Source organism: Camarhynchus parvulus, chromosome 27 (assembly GCF_901933205.1).
Source record: "Camarhynchus parvulus chromosome 27, STF_HiC, whole genome shotgun sequence".
Lineage (NCBI taxonomy): Eukaryota > Metazoa > Chordata > Aves > Passeriformes > Thraupidae > Camarhynchus > Camarhynchus parvulus.
Window position 1 is genome coordinate 3512729 of NC_044597.1, and position 20216 is coordinate 3532944.

Genomic DNA, 20216 nt, shown 5'->3' on the forward strand with positions numbered 1-20216 from the left:
GAAACAAATCAGCTTTACTGAAGGAGCTGCTTCATTCCTTAAATAAAAACAGAGACCACGATCAAGCCAGCGGAGTTTGACATCCCAGGAGGGAGCGGGGAACGTTTAGTAAGGGGGAGAAGTTGGGAGAACTTGTGGCCAAGGACCGACTCGGGGGTTGGTTCTTTGGCGGCCCCAGCACGGGGGAGAAGGGGAGTGGGCAGCAGCAAGATGGATTTTGGGAAGGCACCGCTCAGGCCACGGGGGAAGTGCCTGGTCCTGAGCACAGTGCAGGTGGCTCATCCTGCTGCCTCACCTCCACGCAGGGAAGGAGCCATTCCAAGGAGCAGCTTTCCTCCTTGCCGAGGGGCCGAGTCTGGTGCTGGGATTCCTGTGGCTGTGTCCCTACGTGTTGCTCCTCTCCTTTGATTTTTCACCTTTGCTGTCCTGGGAGGGGGGGAAGAGGGAAGAGCAGCAGAGGTTTAGGGCCCCCCAAACCCCTACATGGGGGGAACAGTGCTATGGCTGGGTCTTGCCAGCAACACCCCCACCCACCTCTCTGGGCACAACCAGCCCCCTGTGTCAACCTCTCCACACGGTTCCAGATTTTTCCATCACGAGGCCTTTCCAGGGCCCCTCCATCAGACAATTTGCTTCTCAGCCCTCCCCATGTACAGGAACCCACCAGCACATGTCTGCCCAGGTCTGGGCTTGCTTGGCTGCCATACATGAAGAAGGTATCGAAAGGGAAACCAAAAACACACATGGCATTCCAGCACGCTCACACATGCACAGCTCACAGCACTGGAGCAAGGAGATCATTCCCAGCACAGGGAAGCACTCGCATCCTGAAAAACCTTTAACTCTACTGCCTGAATTATCTGCTGAGTTCTGAATGTTCGTCCTTCCAGAGAACTCCCTGCCTCCTAGCTCCTCCAGCCAGGGCTGGATTTTTCCCTCTCAAAATTGTCCTGTTTTCTACCCTGAACAAATAAAATTAAAAAGAGTCAACTTCAGACTTACTTTTTACGTGGTTTTAGTTTTAAAGATTTAAGTAACTCAAATTAACTGGAGCCCTGCTTACCACCTGCAACGAGAAGCTGAGGTTTGGGACAGGTCAGAGATGAGACAGTTTAAGATTTCCCCTTACAAAAGAACAAGGTTATTATTTTGGGATGGGAGAGGGAACTGCAGCCTCACACACACACAGCAGCGACATCAGACACACACACACAAGGAGCAAAGGTGAGGGGATGGTACCTCTGGAGGCGGTGGCTTGATGGTCACAGGCTGGGACGTCCGGCGGGGCGGGGAGGGCTTGGGCTGCACCTGCTGCTGGACAGTGTTGTAGTAGGTGACCCCCCCATACACCTGGGACTGCGCCTGCAGGAGCAGCAGGATCAGAGCTCCGGGCTGGGGGGCCCTGTGAGCCCCTCCTGGCACCCACTGGGGCTGGACAGCTGCCCCCAGCCAGAGCCAAGAGGGGCTGTGCCCCCCAGACATCAGCCTCCGAAGCCCCTTGTGTGTCCCCACCCCTCATCAATGTCCCCCAGCTCCAGCAGGGACAGGACACAGTCTGTGCAGATGGGATACCCTCACCTTGCAGTGCATGGAATGCCTGAACTTCCCAACAGCAGCTTTTCAGCCTAACACAGCTCCCCTGCACATCCAGCCCTGCAGCCTCGGGGGAAACTGCCCTCAAAGCAGGGTGAGGTCCTGCTGGGATCAGCTGGAGCAGTGGCAAGGGCAGGGATGGCTGGGAGCTCAGGGAACATGCAGCTCTCCAGCCTTCCACGGCGTGTCAGCCCTGCTCCACCCACAGCCTGTCAGCCCTGCTCCAGCCACGGCACCGGGATCTGGTCTGCTCTGGTCTCATCTGCCTTTTCAAGGATCTGGTCTGATCTGTCTCCTCACAGGGTCTGATCCTCAGAGAGATCCAATCCAATCTGCCTCCTCAGGGATCTGATCTTATCTGCCTCCTCACAGAAATCTGATCCATGTCCCTACAGGATCTGGTCTGATCTGCATTCTCAGGGATGTGAACTGATCTGCCTCCTCAGGGACCCAATCCAATCTGACTCCTCACAGCCCAGCAGTGACCTTAGATACCAAGCTGGGCCATGGAGCTTGAAAATCCATCCCCATGCTGCTCACACCAGCCAGCCCCCAGCCTCTATCTCAAACAGAACTGACCTCCACAGCCATTCCCAAGGTATCCTTGGCTCAGCAGGGCCCTGGAGGGGCTGTTTCCCTGTTCCATAAGGGAACCCCTCAACTCCACACCCCCCAGGACAGGATTTCACCCAGTGCCTGCCACGCTCAGGGAGCCATGAGAACAATCTTTTCTGGGATGCCAGCAGCTTTTCTCCACGGAGCTGCTGTGTTGTTCCACATCCTCTCCCAGGAACACCTCACAGAACACACCCCACACTCCACACCATCCCACCTGCTCCTGCCTGCTTGGGGAGGAGCCGCAGTGCACCCGGCTTACCTGCGTGTTGGAATAGAGATGAGGAGGGGGTGGAGGGGGCAGAGCTCCAGGGGGGTAGGGGTAGCCAGGATTCCCGAAATTCATCACTCCAGGGGCCGAGAAGTAAGTCGGAGTGAGCAGCTGCTGCGGCGGGGGCTGCCCCGGGGGCATGGACACTGCTGGGGGGTACAGGCCGGGGTTTGCCATGGCAGGGGGCGTCTGGTGGGGGTGTAAACCTGGAGGTGACCCAAAAAAGAGCGTCCCTGGGTAGCAGCAGGAAGGAGCATGCTCTGCTCCCTGCTGGGGAGGGACACAGAGCAGCAGAGCACAGCCCCCTCCCCAGTTCCGGATTCAGTGGAACCAGACGTGGCAACTCCACTGCAGGAAACAATTTGTGTGGGCAAGCAGAGAACGTGTTAGACAGCTCCCAGTTCTGCTTTTTCCTGAGCTACAGGGCTAGGGAGTGAGGAACCAGCCCAGTGCCCACGGAAGGGAGCGGCCCAGCCTGCTGAGGGCCCACAGAGACCTGCAAACATCCAGCTGGGAGCTGCCAAAGGTTCAGCTCCACTTGTCCTGCACTGGCGGGAAGCTCCAGAAACACTTATTTTTTCTTTCATTAAAACTGATACTGGTTCAGCCTCACTGCAAGAGGGAGCAGCTCTCTTCCACATTGTAGAAATTAAGGAAAATGGATTCCCCTCTGTGATAGAGGCTGTGGGAGAGCAGAGTTCTCTGTTCCCCAGGTCCAGGGGTGTCCCAGTGGCTCCTCACCTGGATGAGGGAGGTGCATCTCTGGCTGCACAATCATCCCTTGGGGCGGCAGCGGGGCTGGGTTCTCACCGTGGGCGTAGATTGGTCCCTGGAATTGTACTGCAACAACACATGACACGCTGTGAGGAAAAGCTCCATGGAATTTTATTCCCCTGCAGCTGGGCACACACAGCCCAGCCTGCCCCGAGGGCTCTTACAGCACACAGAGGCTCCAGGACTCACAGATGGGACATGCTCCCTAAGGAAAAGCCTCCTACTCCCTTAGAAAGCAGGAAAATACTCAGGGAATTTCTCCTCTAACACTTTAAATGCTGGAGGGAATTCCTAATCCATCCCCAGTCCTGCTCTCTCCATGCTCAAATGTCAAAGACTTGATTTAAAGTTCAATTTAAATCCCAGTTCTCAGGAAGAATTGGGGTGTCCTAAGAGCCCTGGCACAGAGAGGGGATAACACTGAGGATAATTCCATGGGTTTAAACACAACCAGGCAGGCTCCCAGCTGCCTTTGAGACACTGCACGAGAGGACACAACAAACAAAAGACAAGACACAGTTCCAGCCCTGAAAGAAATGGGGAGATCCTTGCTCCAGTTGCTCCCATGGAGCAGGGATCACATGGAGCCACAGGAGCAGGAAGGAAACACTCACGTGGGTCATAGTAGTGCCCTTCCACGATGCTGATGTGCATGGGGGGCGCAGGCTCTGGCACGGGGGGTCTCTGCCTCTGCGATGAGTAGCGCTTCACACGCCCCCCTGGCACTGCCTGTGAGAGTCCAGGGGTCAGGGGGGCTGTGGGGCACCCCAGATCCCCAAACCTCCCCTGGGTCACCCCCACAAGGGAAAGGCTGAGGCATCAACAGCCTGTAATTAGCACAACCCCAAGGGAATGAGAGCCACGCTCCGGGATCACGCGTTACCATCTCCTCCATCCGGTTAAACTGCGGTGCTGGCCCAGTTCCCACGTGCACATGGTTGGGAATACCTGAGGAAGGAACAGACTGGTTATTACTGTGGTTTGTGCTGGTTCCCAGGCTGGAGCTGCCTCACCCGGGGGCGTGGCTGCAGCTCAGCTCCCGCTCCCATGACATGGGACCTTTGGACTTCATGGCCTCAGTGACTTTAAATATTTAGGGATAAATTAGAGGCTGTTTTGTCGCCGCACATTTCTTCAAGGTGCTCAGCAATGCCTAAATCCTGCTTTAAAACTGAATCCACAGCTTGAAACTCAGGTCTTGCTCTGAGCTCTGTGTCTGCTGAGACACAGATCTCTTCCAGGTGGATCAAGGATCCATGTGGGATCTGATGCTGCAGTTTAAACCCTCTGCAGGGTGTAAACACTTTTATCATAGGCTCCTTTGGATTCCAACAGCAAACTGAATCCATGCCAATTCACAGCAAAGTGACTTTTAAACCATGGCTTAAAACCACAATGCCAAGGTGATCACAGGTGATTCCAAGGGAGGGAAAATGGATAAAACAAACACTGGAAGTGCTCATGGATCACTGACAGAGGGATACAGAATGGACAGATGGGGGCCAAATGCTTCCCAGAATAACTCCTCCCTCCTCTGCTAGGGACAAAAAAGGGACATCAGAGTCATCTCCTTCTCACAGCAGAACGTGATCATGTACCTGCAGCCAAGAGCTGGCCTGTGGGAAATTTGGGAAGATGCTTCATTTTTGTGCATTAAAAAAACCCCTAAACCAGACAATCTCAGCACTTTTGAACTCTCATCCCACTGTGATGTTTCCAGCCTGTCCAGGGGTCTGTTCTCACAGACTTCACAGTGCCACCAGTACCAAATGACTTCTGGTTCCATGACCTCAACCTCACAGACACTTATGAAAGCAGCAAGTCGCTTCCTTCTCCTTGCTCCAGTTTTACTCCCCTCGGGAAGCATTCTAACACTTCCCAGCACAGACTCTAATTCTGCAAAGGGATAATTATACCTGGATGACCTCTCTGTGGATGAGCAACTGGAACTGTCCTCAGGTGGCACCACAGTTACTCTGTCCCATGTCCCTCCCTCCTTCCAGGCACAAAGGGATTTGCCAATCCCTGCCAGGCCTTGGCTATTGGTAACCAAATCCCAGTGCCAGGAAATGAGCTGATAAACAGGAAGAAGTTCCCTTCTGCTCTGAGCAGGACACCACAGAGCCCAGTTATTGATCCTTATCTCATGCTCTCCTGCAGCAGGGGTCAGTCTTGCTGTGATTCACACCACAGAGAAAGGATCCTTTCTATCCTTCCCAGCCCTGATTCCATTCACCTACATGAAAATGTTTAATTTCCCTTTTTTTCTGCTGTTGTATCCATACTGCAGCACTTTCTCAGCAGAAACCACCACTCTGCACCCCCCTGGGACAGGGCTTGGACAGAGACAGCTCAGCTCTGACCAACTGCACAGATCAGGAGGCCCTGGGCTGCTGGAAAACCAGGAGGCTGCTCCCACTTACCCCTCAGCTCCCGGGGAGGGATGAACTGGGACTGCCCCGGGCTCCAGTTCTGCTCTGTCAGGTTCATCTGGGTCATCTCCTGCTCAAGTCCATCCACGCTGGATTCCACTGGTGACTCCCAGTTGCTCTTGGCTGGCGTGGGGGAGCTCTCAGCTGGCGTGGCTTTTGGAATCACAGGAGCCAGCCCCTCAGAAGCAGGCACCTCCTCTGCCAGCTTCCCTGCCTCCCCAGCCTTGACTCTGGTCCTTCTTGCCCGGGAATAAGATTTCTTCTCCACTGGTCTGTCCGGTGGTGGCTGCACAGCATCAGCACCCGTGGCTTGGTTTTCCAGAGCCCCCTCCTCCTTGCCAGGGCTGCCATGGACATGTCCCACCTCCAACTCAGGGGACGTGTCCCTCGATGGGCTCTGCTCTGCGTGCTTCCCACGGTAGCCACCCTCCTGCTTGGCTTGTTCCCCATTCCTGTGCAGGACAGTGGCCTCTGAAGCTCGGTAGCCTGGACGGGTCTCCTTGTAGCCCCCCATCCTGGGGTAGTTCCTGGCAGGGGGCATCCTGCCAGCACTGCCAGAGCTGCGGCTGTTGTAGGAGCGTGGGGGAGCCGAGGGGCTCTTGGCACCCTGGTGCCTCGGGGGCTTGGGGGGCCTCTCGCTGGACCAGTTAGGGTCTCGCTGAGGGGGACTGCCAAAGCTGAGGGAGAAAAATAGAACAATTCATTAGAAAGAAACCCCTGGGTGGGAAAAAATCACTTGTGTCAGGGAACACCTTCCCAGTATGCACATCTAGAAACCCCAGGAACATGGTCCCACGTGACAGAGCTTTCCCTCTTTGCATCTCCAGACCTGGCCCTTCTCCCCGGGACAATCCAAGCCCTGGTGGGACTCTGGGGCTCACCGTGGCTTGCGCATCCTGCGGGGTTTGATGTCGTCGGGGTTGTGGGCTGAGCGGATGTCGTAGCCATACAGAGCAATCAGCTCCTGCCTGGTCTTGGGGGCCTGCTCATCCTCACGGAACTTGTCGTGTTCCCAGCGCCCCTCGTCCTTCCACAGCTTCCGCTGACGGCCCTTTGGCCTGGAAAAGGGACACAGGGAGGAACAAGGGGCTGTAAGGTCAAGATGAGGCAGTTTTGAGCAGTTCCACATAGAGCCTGAGCATTCCTGGGGCAGGGAAGGCACAGGAGGCAGCATTCCTCCTTCCTCCCACTCCTCCTGCCCAGCAGCTGCTGGTGACCCTCTGCTATTTGGGAAAAGCGGCTGGAAATCACTGCTGCCTGGCACTCCTTCCTCTTGCTCCTCCTGCCCAGCAGCTTCTGGTGACCCTCTGCTATTTGGAAGAGTCACTGCTGCCTGGCACGAGGCTTTTTTGGTGGGTTTTGTGCATCTCTCCTTCAAAACAAAGAGCTGAAGTGCCCTGGCAGGTAACAGAAGCACAGACCTTCCCAGTGCATCCCACTGAAGCAAGGAGCCCTGCTGCCAAAGCTGGCCGGGAAGCTGGCCTGTCCCTCCCAGAGCCCCAGGGCGACACTCACATACCTGACCTCCTCCTCCTGCGTCTGCCCTCGGAGGTCGTGCTCAAAGAAGAGCCCCTTGCGTGGGATGTACGCCGGGTTCTTGCGATCCTCATCGTCATCCAGGTGCTTGGGAACCTTCTTCCCAACTTTCTTCTCCACAGGCTCGGTGCTCTCCTGTCAGAAGCAGGGAGCTCTCACCACTGCAGCAGTCCTGCTGCCAGCCCCCAGCCCGGAGCCGTGGGACACCCACCTGCCCGTCCCCGCTCTGCCGCTCGCCCGTCACCGCTCCCTTGGCATCCACCTTCTCAGTGCCCTTCTCCCCTCTGGCTGCCGACTCGCAGGAATCGTTGCTGTCCTGCTTCAGCTCCACCTTGGAGCTTTCTTCCTCGCTGTAATCCTCTTCCTCTGCCTGGGAGACACACAGTAACTCAAATGTGCTCCGTTACCAACAGATCTGCCAGGAATCTCCCCAAATCTGGAGTCAGATCCGGCAATAGATTGCCCAGAAATTCCCTCAGTTGTGGAGTTAAATCCCTGCTCCAGCTGTTAGGCATGACTCTTCCAGAGCAGATGATTAGCCCCTAAAATTCTTCCTATCCCTGTGTTTTTACAGGAAAAGCAAGTTAAACCCAAACTCTCCAAAGAGAGAGAGGATCCAACAGGCTTTCTGGAATGGAGCTGGGATCAGCTGCCCCACAAATATGTGACATCCCACCACTCCAAAAAGGCTCCTGCAGACTGGTGATCTCAGGCCCTTCCTTCCACACTGAGGGCCTGGATCCAGCCAGGGCCACGTTTCCAAATTCCCTGGAGTTCCTCAGCTGACTCACTCTGCTCAGGAGCATGACCTGGTTTCACCCCCAGGAGCCTCCAGAGGCTGGAGCCGAACTAAAAATAGCGCGGGGTGATTAACCAAACCCTGCTCCATTTTCCTCTTTCAACACAGCCCTTTCACATCGGCTGCTCCCGGTGTTTACGCTGGGGAAGCCCAGGCTGGGCATTATTTTTAGGTACAGGAACAGAGTCATCCTGGCAAGGCAGTGATGCAACAACCCCGCTGCCACTGGGAGCCTCCACGCGGGATTCCAGGCTGGAAGAGCTCTGGGAGCTGCCCCAACACTTCTGCAGTCTGCAGTGCTCCTTCTTTGTTAATAGCATAGATTAATTCCCAAACTGAGATTAATTCCCAAGTAAACAGCTTGGATTTCCTCTGCCTGGTGGTTTGGATGGTCTCTAGCCACTGTTTCCCTCAAGATTCCCAAAACACAGATGGATTTTCCATAGAAAGCCTTCACTATAATTCTTAAGACACCAGAACTTTTCTAAACTCCTTGTAAATCTCAAACTTGAAGACTTCTGAACTAAAAATCCAGGGGAACCTGCAACCCCCCAGGCACGGGTGGGATGGGATTCCTTCAGCACCCCCTAATTCCCAAAGTGCATCCCCGCCCTCCAGCTGCTCCCTCAGAACAGAGGGAAGCCCCTGGGATGCTCCCAACCACCACTTTGCTTTTGAATTCCAACTAATTAAAACCCAACAAGCATCCCACACTCCTCCCACGCCCTTCTTGGCCATGGCAAATCCAGTTCCCAGTGCGAGGAGCCAGGAGGGTTTTTCCCTTGCACATACTGGCCCTGCACCCCTCCCAGCAGCACAGTGATACAGGTCCCAGTGCCAGGGGCTGGGAGTGGGGGAGGTAATTTCCTCAGGAGACAGAGAGAAGGGATCCAAGGACACAAACTGGGTTTGTGCTGAAATTCCATGGGAATCAGGGGCTCAGCAGGACAGGGGTCACCCTTACCTCCGAGTCCTCGGCGCTTTCGTAGTCAGAGAGCACAGCTGTGGGGAGGGAGAGGAGTGGGGTCAGGGCAGGGGTGGACATGGCTCCTCTGCCATGCAACCAAACCCTTCCCAAAGGGAATCTGGATGCCAGCACCACCCTAAATCAATGCCACAGCCAGCTACGGGGAGCAGGGAACAGTTTGGGACACTGCCCCTGTACCCCACATTTTCCTGCTGTCATAAATGGATATTTGGCATGGCAACAACCACAGGGTTGTTGGAAAAGCTGTTTTGTCTGGTTTTTACTTTTTTTGCACCCAAACAACCCTGCCCAAGAGCCAGCACTCACCATCTCCTTCAATGCCATCCTCACTTTCCTGCAGAGAGAGAAAAGTGAGGGGTGTTAGAGCAGGGGAGGGCAGCAGCCAGGTCCTAGCAACATGGAATCATGGACTCACAAAACCACAGAATAATGGAATTGTTTAGATTGGAAAAGGTCTTTAAGATCAAGTCCAACCTTCAACAAACACCAGCACCATGTCACCACTAAACCACGTCCCCAAAAGCCACATCCACAGTTTTTGTACACTTCAGGGAATTGGGCAGCCTGGGCCAGTGCCTGACCACCCCTTCCATGAAAAAAAATTCCCTCAGAACATATTTTCTTAGTATCTACTACCCTAATCCCTTTTCCTAACAGCTGTTCTTTTGTCCTAATGTCCATTTTTCCTAACACCCAGCATCCCATGACCCCACACATGATAACAGCAAGGTCTGGCCCTGACCCTACTGCATCCACCCTTGGAAGTTCAACTGCAGTGACCAAGAAGAAACAAATTCCAGGCTCCCAGAGCCTTTCTAAGGCTCCAAGAACCTTCTAGAGCAGCTACAGTGGGGGAATATGGAGAGGAAAGCACAGCATGTCAGCGCTGGGGGTCTCCAGGGAACAGAGTGACAGTGACAGGGGAACCAGGATCCCTCCCCTGGCAACCAAGAGCCAGGCAAAGGGCAAGAACAGGGAATAACAAACAATCCTTGGAAGCGTCCAAGGAGAGGTTGGACAGGGCTTGAATTAAACTGGGATAGTGGAAATTGGTCCCTGCCCATGGTAGAAGGTGGAACTGGATGAGCTTTGAGGCTCCTTTCAAACCAAACCATTCCACGATTCCAGCATGAAGACAAAGGTCAACCCAACTGTACAGAAACAACAACCCCAGAGCACAAACAACCCGACCAAGGTGACAAGATAAACCCAAAAGCACCAGAGAAAAACACCCAGGGAATCAGGGGGAGCTGGAAATAACCAGCCCTGGAACCTAAAACAGGAAAGAGCTGGAAATAACCAGCAGCAGAACCCAAACCAGGAGGGAATTGCAGCTGGATGTGAACTGCAAAGCAGAACTGCATGGTGGGGGGAGAGAGCACCACCCACCCCACACCTGCCCTTGTTGCAGGGACCCCAAGAGCAGGGACAGCACCCCAAAAGCAGGGAGAGCACCCCAGGAGCAGGGACAGGATCTCAGACTGGGGAGATCCAGCCACAGGGCGCACACAGGGAGCCAGAGCAAAGCCTGGTCCTGGGGGGCTGCCCCAGCCCACCTCTCCCACACACATTTTGGGGGGGTTCAGCCCAATTCCCCCAATTCCCCAGACTGGTGCTCCCCCAGCTCTCCACCCCCCAGTTTGTCCCCACACCCTGCAGGTCCTAATATCAGTCCCCCCAACAGCAGAGCCCTCCAGGTCTCTAACTCCTTCCCAAGGCCCTTCTTGGAGATCTGAACTCTTCTCTAAACCCTCCCTAGAGACCAGAATCCCTCTCTCAGCCCCCCCTCAAAGACCAGAACCCCTTTCTCACATCCCCCCTTAGACACCAGAACCCCTCTCAGAGACCAGAACCCCTCTCTCAGCCTCCCCTGGAGACCAGAACCCCTCTCTCAGCCTCCCCTGGAGACCAGAACCCCTCTCTCAGCCTCCCCTGGAGACCAGAACCCCTCTCTCAGCCCCCTCCGTGCCCTTGATCCTCAATGTCCCAACTCCCCCACCTTCCCCTCAGGACCCCCAAACACCAGAACATCCTTGGACCCCCTCCCTCCATTCCCCAGGACCCCAAACCTCTCCATGATTCCCACAGACACCAGAACCTTCCCCTCAGCCCCCTCCATCCCCAGGCTCCTCACTGTCCCCAAGCCCCCTCCTTCCCCAGGCTCCTCAGTGTCCCCGAGCCCCCCGCCATCCCCAGGGTCCTCATTGTCCCCAAGCCCCCCGCCATCCCCAGGGTGCTCATTGTCCCCAAGCCCCCCGCCATCCCCGGGCCACACTCGGACCCCCGAGCCCCCGTCCCCGAGCCCCCCCAGCCCCTCACTCACACACTCCGACTCGGCCGCGCTCTTCCCCCCGGCCCCACCGGCGCTCTCAGCCCCGCGGCCCCGCGGCCCAGCTCCGAGGGCCCCCGCGGCGCCGCGCGGCGGGCGGTGCGACAGCCGGGGCGAGCCGGACCGGGAACGGGAGCGAGATCCGGATCCCGAACGGGAGCGGGCGGAGCGGGGGGAACCGGGAGCGGACCCGGCGCTGTCGGAGGCCGCCGAGCCCTCGCTGTCCTCGCTGTCCTGCGAGGCGCGCTGCCGCCGCCGGTCCGCCATCTTGGCCGCGGGGCACCACGGGAACGGCGCGCGCGCGGCCTCCGCTCCCCCCCGTTCCCTCCGGTACCGCGCCCGCCAGGGGGCGCGCGCCGCGCGCGCCGGTGACGTCACCGGCCCCGCGGAAATGACGTCACACCCGAGGGCGGGTAAATCATCAGCACCCAGTGGCCTTTTCCTTGTTTATTGTAAAAAAAAACCCAAAAAAAAAAAAAAAAAAAAAACCAACCAAAACCAAAAATATATAACCAACAACGAAAAGCAATAAAAAATAATAAAATAAAACCAGCGAGCGGGCGTGTCCGCGAGTGACCCCACCCCCTCCCCGTACTCCCCGTAACGTTTGTTTAGAACTCGGCGGTTTTAGAACTTTATCGATTTTTTTTTTAACAATTTCCGGGTTTTTTGAGGTTTTTTTTTTTTTTAAGTTTGTTTTTCTTAAAGTTTTTTTTTTTTTTTACTAATTTTTTTTTTTTTTTGTAAACGAGTTTTCCGGCGTTCATTAAGCTCGGGGTTAATTATAGAGAGGGGGGCAGTGGGGGGATAAGACTGGGGGGGCACAGGCTCAGTGTAGGGGGGAAAAAATGGGGAAAAATGCGGAAAAAGAAGGGGAAGGTGAGGAAAAAGGGGGAGATAGGAGGAAAAAAGGAGATAGGGAGAAAAAAAGAGGAAAAAGGACACATGGAGCCCCCAGCCATGGAGCCCCCTCCCCACCCATCCAGCACCAAGAGGGTCCAGCAGCACCCAGGGGCTCAGACAGGCAATAATCGCCCCCCCCTCACAGCAAACCCCTCGCCCGCCTGAAAACATTTAAATTACATTTTAAAAAAACCATTAAAACCCCCCAAATTGTGCGCACAGGGTTTCTATTTCACAAAAAAAAAAAAAAAAAAAAGGAAATTTTTGCTTTTTAACTCTCCCTTCTGCCCCCGCCAACCCCGCTCCAGAGAGGAGGAAAACCACCAAAGAAGGGGGAAAACCTCCCCAAAAGAGAATCCCAGGCGCTTCCCAGCTCCCAGCTGGCTCCAACACAATCCGCTGTTTATCCTGCTCTCTAACTAAACACAACATGAAGGCAGCAGCGGGTGAGTCCCGGGGGATGTGGCACCCCCAGACACGGGATCCGGTGCTGGTCATCCCCGTGCTCCCACCGGACACGGGAGAGCCCCAGATCCCAAGGCCACGGGCTGTGGAGTGCAGGGGGGGCACACAGGGGACTCAAGGATGGGGCTGGGATGCACCCACTGCCCCCCAGGAGTGGAGCTGCAGGCTGGTGGCACTGGGAAGGCGGTGCCAGTGCGGGGGATGAGTCCGGGAAACGTTCCAAAACCCAAACGAACAAAACTTGGGATCGCAGAAGAACGAAACCATCCGTCAGCACGGAGCAGGCAGCAGCTGGTGGTGACCCGCTGATGGCAGAGCTTCTGGTGCCTTAGAGGTGCTCAGAGCTCCTGAGGACGGAGCTCCTGGAGGTGGTTGGAGCTCCTGGAGGTGTTTGGAGCTCCCAGCATCTCCCTTATTTCCGACAGGTCCGGTGTGGTGTCTGCTTCTTCTGCACCTCCAGCCGACAGCGGCTGCGCTCGTCCAGCCAGGGCAGCTCGAAGTTCCTGTGGGCACAGCTGGTGTCACCTCAGCGCCCTCCCGACCCAAAATGGCACAATCCAGACCCAAAATGGGCAGGGTGCCTTGTTAGGAGTGACACTGGCACTTGCCAGCCCCATCCCCTCCCACCCCCAGTACTCACTGTGGGGTCAGTTTGGGCAAGGGCCGGCCAAAGGCGACGACGGGAAGGTAAGGGGTGATGAGCAAACTTTCCACTGTGGAGAGACAGCAGAGCGTGTGAGACCCCCCCACATCTGCACCCCAAACCCCTGACACCCCCTCCCCAAGCCTCACCATCATCTGGCTCAGGGAAAAATGAGGTAACTTCAGGTTCCGACTCCTGAATCCCTTTCCTTTTGTACATTCGGAGCTGCAGCCGCTGCAGGATTCTCTGTTCCCTGATCCGCTGGATGTCCCACCTGGAAAAGAGGATGGCTGGGAAAGTGAGGAGCCATGGGGCAGTGCCAGACTCCCCCCAGAGACCAGAACCCCTCTCTCAGCAGTGATCACAGGGCTGCACTGGCTGCCAGTGATGCGAGAGCATCCCTCCCTCCTCCTGCAGCATTCCTGGTGCCCATGCCAACTGCACCCTGCTCCAGGTGGCACCCCAGGACCCTCCCCTGTGAGACTGACACTCCAGACCCCCTTTGCTCCAACCTTTTCCTTCGTTTCTCATCCAGCTCCAGCTTTGCGTGCCGTTTGGAGAAGACGCTGTCGTCCAGGTTCTGCAATGACACCAGACAGGGCTCAGTGCATCATCCCAGGGCCAGATCCCCCCACCTCAGCCTCCCAGCCACAGATGGGGTTTGTGCTGGATGAGGGGATGGGATGCCACCAGCTCTGGGAGTGGGGGACAGCCTGGAAAGCCCCTGTGGCAACACTGATGGCTCACATACCTCCAGGAGGTCCGAGGGGTTGGGGTCTCTCAGGGGCTCCACGACATGGTCCCTCCAAGACGGAACTGCAGGACAAGGAGAAGGTGTGTTACCCCACAGCCAGCCCCTGCTCCATCCCACCACCTCCACACTCCCTTCCTGCCCATCCTTCCCCTTGGAGCACGGCTTGGCATGCCCCAAAACCCCATCCTGAGCCAGCAGTGGACACCTGGCTGACAACCATATGACAACCCTGCATCCCCAGGGCAGCAGAGCTGATCTCCACCCCCTTAGCCAAGCACACAAGCAAACCTGTGCCACTCCCAGGCATGTGCCAGGCTCTGTCTGAGGCACAGTGCTGAGCCACCTGGCACAGCCCAGTTCCCATCGCTGGCACCAACCTCGCTGGGCTCAAGGCAGGACAAGCACCGGATTTGGGGACAGCAGGTGACCCCAGTGCTGTGTCACTGTGTCACGAGCCAGAGACACATTTCCCACCCACCCACAGGAAGCTGCTCCACCAGACACCAGGCAGGATCCCTGCCCAGAGCGAGGTGAGCCCAAGATGAGATTTGGGATAACCCAGGGCCAGCACCCACCGCAGTGGAAGGAACCAGCAGCACGGCACCTTTCCACCGCCACGGGCACTCCCTTTGGGAATGTGGGAGCCCTTTCCCAGATTCAGAATGAGGGTGCTGAGCCCTGCTCCCAGGCTGGAGCCCTTCTCCATCATTCTCTCCATCCTTACTTGCTACAGTCTCCTCCTTTTTGGGGGAAGGCTCCCGCAGCGGCAGCGGCGACGGGGGCGGCTGGTGCCAGCGGCACAGGTACATTTCTGTGGTGGACAGGTAGGGCAGGTCGTCGGCCTCACTGACAAAGCCTTTCTCCTTGGGGTGGGTGCCAGGACCCTTGGGTGGGGCTGATGCTCTCAGTGGGGTCTCCAGGAGCGAGCGGGTTTTTTCCGGAGTCTCTTGGCTCCGCAGTTCTCGTTTACAAACAGTTTCAGCCAAGGAGCCGCCCGATTCCTCCTTCCCCGGGGAGTGTTTTGGAGTTTTACTCTTCACTTTGGAGAATTCTGACACTAGTTTTTTCACAGGCGTCTTCCTCTCTGCGCTCCCAAATGCTGGCTTCCTGCAGGAGGAAGAAGAGCTGAGCCAGGCACATGGATCCTCACCCTGCACCAGGAATGCTGTGGGGGGCTCTTGGCACCCCCAAACCAGGGCTGCTGCACCAGGGCCAGACTTAAGCAGTTTACAGAGGGGCTTCCTCAAGATTTTGTGACCCTGCATTCCCCACACAGGCTTTCTTGAGGTTCTCCTTGACACAGGGATGAGTTCCTGGCGCTGGGTGGCCTCTCCAAACACCTCAAAGGTGAAGCCACGGGGAGTGTCCCCCCTCCTCCCCACGCAGCCCCCCCATGCACTCTGTACCTTTTATGCCCCTTCCCGTTCCTGCCGTAGGGGAAGTGCTTGGGCTGCAGGGTCGGGGGAGGCTCCAGCAGCTCCTGGGGACACTCCAGAGGCAGCTTCTCACAGGCCTCTGCCTCAGGCTTCTCATCCACCTCAAAGCCCTGGAAGATGCGGTGCTTCTCCCGCTCGCTGTCCTTCTTCACCAGCTGCACCCGCCTTTCCATGCGCTCGATCCGCGCCAGGAGCTGCAAGGCAGGGGAGGGAGGGCTCACCTCGGCGTGGGGTCACCCCCTGGGCACCCCAAGGCAGCTGCCACTGGATGTCTGATGGCACAAAATGGCCACTCTCTGTCTGCTTCTGCTACAAGGACATCTTCCACTATCCCAGCTGCTCCAAACCCTGTCCAACCCACCCTGGAATACTTCCAGAGATGGGGCAGCAGAAACCAGAGGATTTGGGGGGTCCCACCCTCTGTGTGTCCTCCTCGAGGATGCAGGATGGAGTGGGGGGGGGGTGGAATTAACTGTGGGCTTAAAGAGCACCTGGTGACCCCTGCCCATGGTCACCTGCCCCCCCAGCCATCCCCAGCACTGGTTTTGGACAGCACCCGCCAAACGTGTGGCTGTGGGGGGCCCCAGCTCTGGGGAGCAGAGCCCAGTGCACGCAGGGTGTGGCAGTCCCACGCCCCCAGCAGTGTCACCCCGGGAGGCTGTGCCCCTCAAGTCCCATCCACGGACTTGCCGCAGTGGCTCCTCCATGTTGGGGGACGCGGCACTGCCTGCGGTGACACCACGTGGGGTGTCCCTGTCCTTCCTGCCACGATCGGGGCCACCACTGCTGACACCGCCACTGCAGCTGGGCACAGCCACCGCCGCTGGTGGCACATGGCCACAGGGCTGTGGGGCTGTGACCCATGGCTGTGGGGGGGAACACTCGGCATCTGTGGGGTGACACAACACCCATGGGGGGGACAACGCAGGTGGGACAATGTGCGGGGGCCATACAAATAGGTTATCTATGGTGGGGGCACACATGGCATTTCTGGGGTGACACAGGACATCGTGGTGGGGTGGGGGGGGAGTAGCACAGCTGAGGGGACCCCACAGTGTCCCCCCCTAAAGCTGGCAGCCTCTCATGGCTGCGATGGTTTCCAAATCCCCGAGGCGGCCCCAGCAGCGAGAGGTGACATCCCTTGTGGCCGTGTCCCGCCCGGTGACGCGGCTCCTTTAAGGTCCCCCCCCCCCCGCACGGTCGCCACGGTAACGGGCGGCGGCCCGTTAACCCCCGCCCCGCCCCCGCCCTTTGTGCCCCCGCCGCTTTGTCTGGGGGGGGCTGCGACCCCCGGGGGCACCCGCGACCCCCGAGGGGGGGGGGAGCGAGCCCAGCCCTGCGGTTGGCAGAGACCCCCGAGGTGGGGGGCAGAATTGTGTTTAACCCTTTGGGGAGGGGGGCATTAACACCCCCCCCCCCGGGTACCAGATGCCCCCAGTGAGGGAATTCTCAAAGAGAGGGAGAATTAACCCCTGAGGTGCCACGGAGGGAGAACAGTAACACCCAAGGAGAGGGGGGGCATTAACCCCTGGGATGCCAGCGGGGGTGGTGAACCCCCGAAGGGAGGCACGGTAACCCCCGAGGGGCCTCCCTCACAAGGGGAGAACATGTGGGGCATTAACAGCCAAGGGGGGGGGAATTAACCCCTGGGGTGCCACGGGGGGGGAGCAGGTTAACTGCCATGAGGGGCACATGAACCCCCAAGGGGATTGGACGTTAACCCCTATGGGAGGACATTAACCCCCCCCAAAAAAGGGCGGCATTAACCCTTGAGGGGAGCAGAGCTAACCCTCAAATAGGCGGGCAACAACTACCATGGGGTGCGGAATTAACCCCCAAAGAGGGGTGGACATTAACCCTCAAGGGGATGGAATTAAGCCCCAAAGAGGAGGGGACATTCACCCCAAAGAATTAACCCTCAAAGGGTTAATTTGGGGGGCATTAGCTCGCATGGGGTGCAGAACTAACTCCCAGTGAGGTGGTGGAATTAACCCCCAAAGAAGGGAGCACATTAACCTCCAAAGAGGGCACTGAATTAACCCCCAAAAAAGAGGTGAAATCAACCCAATAACGGGGGTTATTAACCCCAACGAGGGGAGGGGTTAAATTAAGCATTGAGGGGACGGAATTAAAAAAAAGAGAAGTGAAATCAACCGCCAAAGAGTGAGGTATTAACCCCAAAAAGGGGGGTATGAACCCCCAAAAAGGGGGGCAGCATTAACCCCTTGGGTGTCAGGGGGAGTGAGAACTTTCCTGTTGGCGGACAGAATTCCACCGCAATCCCAGGGAGCCCTGGGTGGTGTTGGGGAGCCATTAACCCTATGGGGAGGGGGCATCACTCTACGGGAGGGATGTTAAAGCTAGGGGGGGCTAAACCTAATGAGGATCACCCCATGGGGGGGGTCACCCCATAGGAGGCTGTTAAACCTAGGGGGGGTTAACCCTAGGGCGGGGGTCACCCCATGGTGGGGGGGTTAAACCTGAGGGAGGTTCAACCTGAGGGGGAATTAACCCTGAGGGGGGGTGTCACCCCACAGAGCAGTGGGTTCAATCGGGGGTGTTAAACCCAAGGAGGAGTTAGTTAACCTTGGCGGGAGTTAACCCCTTCCACGCCGCATTCCCGCCCACCTCCCCGTTCCCCCCGGTGCCCCCCCACACCTCCGTTCCCCCACACCTCGTTCCCCCACCGTACCGTGTCGCGCTCGGCCCGGAGCTCCTCGATCTGCCGCTCCTTGGCCTGCAGCTGCTGCTGCTGCTGCTCGATCAGGTCCAGCTGGAGCAGCAGGATCTGCCGCAGGCAGGCGGCCTGCCCGGGCGACCCTCCGCCGGCGCCCATCGCTGCGCGGGCCGCGGGCCGCCGCTTCCCGGCTCCGCGGGCCCCGCTCCGGGCCCCGGCCCCGCTCCCGGCCCCGCCGCCGCCGCCTCCCCGGGCAGCCCGCCCGCATCCCCCGCCGCGGCCCTGCCCCCGCCGGCCGCCGGCCCCGCCGCGGCCCCGCTCCGCTCCCGCTCCGCCACCCCGCAGCCGCGGCCCGTGTGTGCCCCCAGCGGCGGCGGGGCCCGGGGCCGCCGGGCCGGCGGAGCGGGGCCTTCCCCCTCCTCCCCTCCTCCTCCTCCTCCTCCCCGCCCGCCCCCCTCGGGCCGCCGCCGCCCGCCCCCCGGAACGCCGTGGACCGCATGGCCGGGCCCCCGTTACCGCCCGGCGGCACCGCGGGGCGGCGGCGCGGGGGGCGCCGGGGGCATCGGCGCGGAGCGGCCCCTGGCCCGGGGATGACCCGCGCGGGGATGAGCCGCGCGGGGGGCGGCGGGCGGGGGTCGGTACCGGGCACGGGACCCCGGGTACCGGCGAACGGGGCTCGGCGCGCATGCGCCGGCGGCGGTGGGGGGCGGTGGGATCCCCGGGGGTGAGGAGCGGGGCCGGTCCCCGCTTGGGGACCCCCGGGGCGGTGCCCACCGGCGCTGCTGCCCCCGGGCCGGGGCGGGGGGGTGGTCGCGACGCGCGGACACGCGTGAGGCGGGGGTCCCGCGCCGCAGTACCGGGGGCGGCCGCTCGGGGGCCCCCGAGAGTGGCGGTAGTGGCTCCCCGCCCCACGGCGGGGGCTCGGGTCACGGGCCGGTCCCGTGGCGGGAGGGGACACGGACGGGCGGGGGGACCGCACAAAGGGACCCCGAGCTACGAGCCCCTCACGCGGGGACGGCCGAGGATGGGGGGGCTGTGCTGTGATTCTGGGGGTCCGCACCCCCGACGGGGACTGAACCCCCCCGTGCACACACAGAGCTCTGCAGTTCCTGCTGGACGCGTGCAAGAGCGCGCACACACACACACACACACACACACACAAGCCCGCAGCACTCCCTCTGCAGAGGCTGCAGCCCCGGCACACTCGTTCGTGCACGGACACGCACATGCACACGCGTGTCCCCCTGCAGGGAGCGAGCGCAGCCCCCGCTGCAGCACAGGCGCAGCCCGCAGACACTGCAGCCCGGGCTCAGCACCCCCGACTGCAGTCCCGGAGCGCACTCATGCACACTCATGCACACTCATGCATGCACACGCACAGCCCGGGCTGCGGGCACGCGTACGGACATGTTTGTACACGTACACACACACACACACACAAACACACACGGAGGAGCATTCCCCCCTCTCCCGGCTGAAACTCCACCCCTCCCGCAGCACACGGGGCCGTGTCACCGGGGACACACAGGGGACACGCGTGGCACGTGCTGGGGACGCACAGGGGACACGTGGGGGACGTGCCTCCCTCTGCAGAGCTGCGTTCAGGGACACGCAAACACACGCGGGGGGAGATCCCCCTTCAGCCACCCCCCTGCTCCTGGTGGCCGGGTCACGGTGGCGGTGCCACCCCCGCGGTGTGGCACTGGGGGAAGCCCCTCCGAGGTTCCTGCTGTGCCATGGGTCACATCAAGCCGTGCCAGCAGCGTGTGCACATGGATGGGTGTTGTTCAGACACGGGGGGGAGCTGTGGTTGTCCCCCCCGTGTGAGTGTGCACATCCACACATGTGGCTGTGGTCACCCACAGGGGTGGCAGTGTTCAAACACCTGTGTGGCTGTGCTCAAACACACACACATCTGTGTTTACACACGTGTGCGGCCATTCTCAGACACACACAGAGCCATGGCTGGCTGTACACACGTGTGGCTGTGCTCACACACAG

The 20216-nt window shown here is 58.9% G+C and overlaps 2 protein-coding genes across 2 annotated transcripts; both read right to left on the bottom strand.

Annotated features, from left to right (window-relative positions):
* Window positions 1-11613, bottom strand: CASC3 (CASC3 exon junction complex subunit). The gene is made up of 13 exons (XM_030966144.1): window positions 11332-11613; window positions 9315-9342; window positions 8985-9022; window positions 7433-7591; window positions 7205-7356; window positions 6567-6743; window positions 5677-6362; window positions 4137-4201; window positions 3868-3982; window positions 3221-3319; window positions 2471-2685; window positions 1240-1362; window positions 1-426 (listed from the first exon to the last, which is right to left on the bottom strand). The coding sequence occupies exons 1-13, from the start codon at window positions 11602-11604 to the stop codon at window positions 385-387; spliced, it is 2172 nt and encodes a 723-aa protein (XP_030822004.1). The 5' UTR covers window positions 11605-11613; the 3' UTR covers window positions 1-384.
* Window positions 11614-11895: 282 nt separating this feature from the next.
* Window positions 11896-18425, bottom strand: MSL1 (MSL complex subunit 1). The gene is made up of 8 exons (XM_030966249.1): window positions 18231-18425; window positions 15509-15732; window positions 14827-15209; window positions 14100-14164; window positions 13861-13928; window positions 13498-13622; window positions 13346-13418; window positions 11896-13208 (listed from the first exon to the last, which is right to left on the bottom strand). Exons 1-8 carry the CDS (start codon window positions 18372-18374, stop codon window positions 13118-13120), a joined length of 1173 nt encoding a protein of 390 aa, XP_030822109.1. The 5' UTR covers window positions 18375-18425; the 3' UTR covers window positions 11896-13117.
* Window positions 18426-20216: the final 1791 nt, after the last annotated feature.

Bases quoted from the DNA above. Each gene is read 5' to 3' on its own strand.
- CASC3 (XM_030966144.1), bottom strand. From the start codon at position 11,604: ATGGCGGACCGGCGGCGGCAGCGCGCCTCGCAGGACAGCGAGGACAGC. The intron at 3,320-3,867 runs GTGAGTGTTTCC...GTGTTGTTGCAG, and splicing joins AGGGCACTACTATGACCCAC to TACAATTCCAGGGACCAATC. The intron at 1,363-2,470 runs GTAAGCCGGGTG...CTGCTCCTGCAG, and splicing joins ATCTCTATTCCAACACGCAG to GCGCAGTCCCAGGTGTATGG.
- MSL1 (XM_030966249.1), bottom strand. From the start codon at position 18,374: ATGGGCGCCGGCGGAGGGTCGCCCGGGCAGGCCGCCTGCCTGCGGCAG. The intron at 15,733-18,230 runs GTACGGTGGGGG...CCTGCCTTGCAG, and splicing joins TCCGGGCCGAGCGCGACACG to CTCCTGGCGCGGATCGAGCG. The intron at 13,419-13,497 runs GTGAGGCTTGGG...GTCTCTCCACAG, and splicing joins TTTCCCTGAGCCAGATGATG to TGGAAAGTTTGCTCATCACC.